Source organism: Lactuca sativa, chromosome 5 (genome assembly GCF_002870075.4).
Source record: "Lactuca sativa cultivar Salinas chromosome 5, Lsat_Salinas_v11, whole genome shotgun sequence".
In the NCBI taxonomy this organism is placed as follows: domain Eukaryota; kingdom Viridiplantae; phylum Streptophyta; class Magnoliopsida; order Asterales; family Asteraceae; genus Lactuca; species Lactuca sativa.
The window spans coordinates 82,225,537-82,230,536 of NC_056627.2; the positions used below are offsets into that span (position 1 = coordinate 82,225,537).

Here is a 5,000-nt window from a genome sequence, read left to right on the forward strand (position 1 = left end):
TTTCATTTCCCCCTCTAATAGATTCTTTTTTTGGAGTTCAAAGGCAATGTTGTTAGGAATGTTGTTAGGTTCGCTTGAAGGTGTTTTGAAGCCGCTACCAACAGGTATCATCCCCCCCAGAACAACGTTTTCTTTCAGGCCTTTCAACCAATCGATACGGCCCAGGAGAGCTGCTTTTGCTAAAACTCTAGCAGTTTCTTGAAAACTAGCTTCGGATATGAAACTTTGAGTATTCATAGATGCTCTTGTTATTCCCAATAAGACGGCTTGGTAACAGATCGCTTCTTCCAAAGCGCGTCCCATTCGTTCCGCTCGCAACAATCCAATTAGTTCTCCGGGCGAAAAAACATTAGACATTTCATCTTCTGAAACCAAAACTTTTGATGTTATTTGACGTACAATAATTTCTATATGCCTATTATGTATCTGCACCCCCTGGGAGCGATAAACCTTTTGGACCTTATTAACCAAAGAGATACGACTTTGCACTATAGTTAGTTCAGCACCAATCAAGAATGCCCAAGGAATTCCAAGAATTCTTGTTATAGATTTGTTCCAACCCTCAATCCTCTTTTCGAGATTCATCGATATTGAATCAATCGAACGCACTTCTAACACCTGTTCCACTTTTGGAAGACCTTGCGTTATATCACCAGATCTTGATTTTTCATATATAAATGTAACTAATGTATCGCCTTCGTAAAGGATTTCCCCATAATGTCCATGAACAGTTGCTCCTGGAGTAGCCAAATAAGGCTTAGCTGATCGTATTACCACAGAGTCAACTTGAACAATTAGAACTTGACCCGATTTTAAATGCGGTCCTTTTTTTGCTATACATACATTTTCACAAAGAAACTGCCCAAGACTAACGATTGGAGATGTCTCTTCACAATAATTGTAATGGAGAAAATACCAATTCAAATGGAATGGATTCAAAATGATGTTACTGCATGAATAGGGATTATAAATTTGACCATTTTCATCCAGTAACTAATATTTAAGTATTTGAAAAATCTGTTTGAAATTGTCAAGTTGCAAATAGTTAGTTACCAAGATCTGATTATGGGTTATTAAATGGGAAAATAAATCAAAATTATAAATTGGAAAACCTGTTCCTAACGAGCCCAACGAATTCCTAATTGGAATTAGGGGGTTCTTTTTGATTGATTCTTTTATCACATTGGGAGATTTTACATCGTTGAATGGGCCTATTCGAAAACAATTGGATGATGACAAAATTATCAAAGATTGAGATTCCTTATTTCGATTCAACAACGTATGGATAGTTCCTTGATTTGGATTAAGGGATTCTTTAATCCTTGACTTGGAATAGGAATAAATGGAAGAAAATGGATTGACATTAGCGCGATCTGATCCATTCTCAGAGATCAATCCTGAACCCGACAGATCGTTCCTTTTTCCGGTATAAGAAATAGGTGACTTAGCTAAGTCGATTCTTAGAAAATATCTAAGCAAACCATTTGTCCTTATTTCAACAAAGGAAGCACAGGCCTTTTCGATTTTTTTGTCTTGGTCCCAATTCAACACTAAAGAAGTCCGAACTAATTGAATACTTGTGTCCCAAATTTCAAGAATTGGGTCGTAATAAAGGATATAATTGACAACTCGAAGTTGTAGATTATCACTTTCCTGCAAGAGATCCGGCGGGAAAAGTCTTCCTAAATTTATACCATCCGTTTTTTTATATGGGACTACAGGTTGAACCAAAACAAAATACTTTTTTTCATACCTGGAAAGTTTCATTCGTTGGATATAGAGCCAATTTTTCAATTTTTTGTATTCTTTGGAATTTGGTTTTCCCCCTCCTGGCGGTATCAATCGGAATGCCTTATTTGTCTTTCCAGGAAAATGGATATCTCCAGAAAAGATTATCAGTTTCATTTTTTCTGCTTTTTTCTTCACTCGGACCAATCCGCCTACCCGACTTCTTCTATTGAAAGTGATTTGTGTATCTGCCCCAATAATACTATTGTGCCGTACCATTATGGAAGAAGATTCGGACAAAATGTGGACTTCCACGGGAATAAAAAAAATGGATTTACTTCCTTTTGGTATTTTGGCCAAAATACCTTGACTCCTCGATACTCAATCAAATTCTCTTCGTTGACGATTGAATTTAGTTCTCGAGTCTCATATTTAGTAAGTCCCGAGCTCTTTCTTATATATCGAGGATCATCGAAATAAGCAAGAATACTATTTCTACGGAGAATACCATTTCTGGGTATTTCCATTGAGATACCTGAAGAATGTATTAGTTGGTTCTCGCCTTCTTGAATCGATTCGAGTGGGATGATGAATCTATTTCTTCGCCTCTTTGCCAATAAATCAGAATTACCGTCGAGAATGGCCGGATATCTGAGATTAGAATGATCCGTACATGTCATTCGATTCAATTCTGAACAATCAGGAATCCTATCTCCTTTTTGATTTTTACCAGAAAAATACGAACTAAAAAATTTGTGTCTCACTTGATTATTAGTTACTGAGGGGTTAGCAATATATCTTGGCTTGACAGAAAGAGAATAAGCGTTCATTTGATCTTGATCCTTGTGGATCGAACAAGGGCCTAGACTGTATCTCCAGGGCTCCCCTAATAATATCCATAAATGACTTGTTTTTGGTAAGAGATGAATATTACCATATGTAAATTCAGGTGCATGGTACACATCAGTATTCCAGTGCATTTCGCCTTCTGAGTCAGAATAAATATGTTTTCGAACCTTCTCTTTCAAATTCAAAGTGGAGGTTCTCGCGCGAATCTCAGCAATCACTTGTTCTGATTCTACATATTGATCGTTTTGAACTAAAAGAAAACTTTTGGGCGGAATACACACATTGTGTATAATATCTTCACTCTCAATAGTTACATACAAGTCTCTAGAACATAGAAAAGCAGGATGTCCATGACGTGTACGTGTCGGATGAACCAAATCCTCGTTGAATTTTATTTTTCCATTAGAAGGGGCTCGCACATGTTCTGCAGTACCCCCTGTAAATACTCCGCCGGTATGAAAAGTTCTTAATGTTAATTGAGTGCCCGGTTCTCCAATAGATTGACCTGCAATAATACCTACGGCTTCTCCCAATTCGACCAGGTCGTCATGCGCTGGACTCCGGCCATAACATAATTGACAAATCCAAGATGTACTCCTACAAGTAAAGGGGGTTCGAATAGAGATTGGTTGTGCTCTAAAAGTTATGAATCTACTGACAAGTCCAACCCCAATATCTTGATTTCTAGTAGCAATACATCGCGAACCTATATATATATCATCTGCTAATACACGGCCAATTAATGTTTGGATAAAAATCCTGTCCGTCATCATTCCATTTCGAGGACTTACAGAAATACCTCGAACGGTGCCACAATCTGTTCGACGTACAACAATGTGTTGAACTACTTCAACAAGTCTGCGCATGAGATATCCTGCATCTGATGTTCGGATAGCGGTATCCACAACCCCTTTACGGGCTCCGTAACAAGAAATAATGTATTCTGTTAAAGACAGTCCTTCGCGTAAATTGCTTTGAATGGGTAAATCAATCATTTGCCCTTGAGGATCCGACATTAATCCTCTCATACCTACTAATTGATGTACCTGAGATGCATTTCCTCTGGCTCCCGAAAAAGACATTATATGGACTGGATTAAAAGGATCGGTCATCCGAAAATTAGGATTCATTTCTTGTCGCAAATATTCACTTGTGGCATACCATATTTCGATCGATTGACGTAATTTTTCTACCGCGTGTACATTCCCATAATGATGGTGTTTTTCCAAAATAAAACTTTGTTGTTCAGCGTCTTGAACTAGCCATCTTTTAGAAGGTATTGTTAAAAGATCATCAATTCCTAATGAAATGGATGCGGCGGTAGCTTGTCGGAAACCCAGAGTCTTTACTTGATCCAGGATATGTGACGTATATCCTATTCCATAGTGATCAATAAATCGACTAATAAGCCGTTTCATGGCAGTTCCATCTATCACTTTATTGTGAAAGACCTGAGTGGGCCGTTCTGCCATCAGTACCTCCATATTGCGCTGAGTAGAATTTTACAATGGGCTTGAGTCAGTGATTGGAAAACTTCCTTTTCTAGATCTTGATTCACGTAGAAATTCTGCACTTATGGTCCTAGTTAACCCGGAGAGACTCGAATTCCCGTTGGTAGCATAGAATTACAACAGCCCTGCCAAAACCCCTGTATGGCTTCTTCTATTTCTCGATAAAGGGAAATATGACCAAGAGTGGTTCGAATATATATATAAAGAATTTCTTTTTTTATACTTCGTACTATTAGATAGTGTCCATAAATCTCATAATAGGTCCCCACAGATTCATAGTGAATTTCGATGGGAACTTCTCTTGCAGCAATAACGCGTTGATCTAGTCGCCACCGCAGCCACAAAGGACTACCTAAATTGATTCGTTTTTGCCGATAAGCTCCAATTGCATCATAGGGATTACAAAAAAAGGGTTCTTTTTTTTTGTATACTTATAGTTATTATCTTCATTTTGATAGTTTCTACGATTACATGGATTATACCTATTTACACAAATACCCCGACGATTTCCACTCGTTAAGACATAGAGTCCACTAAGCATATCTTGAGTTGGTGCCGAAATCGGATCCCCAATAGTTGGAGACAAAAGATTCATATGAGAAAACATAAGTAAACGCGCCTCTGCTTGAGCCTCCAAAGATAAAGGCACATGAACAGCCATTTGATCCCCGTCAAAGTCTGCATTGAAGCCCTTACAAACTAATGGATGTAAACAAATAGCGCGCCCTTCCACTAAAACGGGGAGGAATGCCTGTATGCCTAATCTATGCAGAGTAGGCGCTCTATTCAGCAATACAGGATGGTCATCCAGAATTTCCTGAAGTATTTCCCATACAATCGGTTTTTTTTTCCGAATTTGACTCTTAGCAACTCCTATGTTCGAAGCAAGATGTTTTCTAATTAGGTCACGAA

The 5,000-nt window shown here is 38.2% G+C and overlaps 3 protein-coding genes across 3 annotated transcripts in view; all 3 read right to left on the reverse strand.

Annotated features, from left to right (window-relative positions):
* LOC128134151 (DNA-directed RNA polymerase subunit beta''-like) overlaps positions 1-1,905 on the reverse strand; it is a 1,989-nt gene extending 84 nt beyond the window's left edge. The window contains exons 1-2 of the mRNA XM_052771619.1: positions 1,113-1,905; positions 1-761 (exon numbers count right to left, since the gene is read on the reverse strand). The exon at positions 1-761 is cut by the window's left edge and continues 84 nt beyond it. Of these exons, the coding sequence (XP_052627579.1) occupies positions 1-761; positions 1,113-1,905 (1,554 nt within the window). The remainder of the gene's footprint in view (positions 762-1,112) is intronic.
* A 101-nt stretch (positions 1,906-2,006) lies between these two features.
* On the reverse strand, positions 2,007-4,061 carry LOC128134152 (DNA-directed RNA polymerase subunit beta''-like). Its single transcript, XM_052771620.1, has one exon. It carries the CDS (start codon positions 4,059-4,061, stop codon positions 2,007-2,009), a length of 2,055 nt encoding a protein of 684 aa, XP_052627580.1.
* Positions 4,062-4,296: 235 nt separating this feature from the next.
* Positions 4,297-5,000, reverse strand: part of LOC128126415 (DNA-directed RNA polymerase subunit beta') — a 2,668-nt gene continuing 1,964 nt past the window's right edge. The window contains exon 2 of the mRNA XM_052764234.1: positions 4,297-5,000. This exon is cut by the window's right edge and continues 799 nt beyond it. Coding sequence (XP_052620194.1) covers positions 4,441-5,000 — 560 coding nt within the window. The 3' untranslated portion in view covers positions 4,297-4,440.

Bases quoted from the DNA above. Each gene is read 5' to 3' on its own strand.
- LOC128134152 (XM_052771620.1), bottom strand. From the start codon at position 4,061: ATGGAGGTACTGATGGCAGAACGGCCCACTCAGGTCTTTCACAATAAA.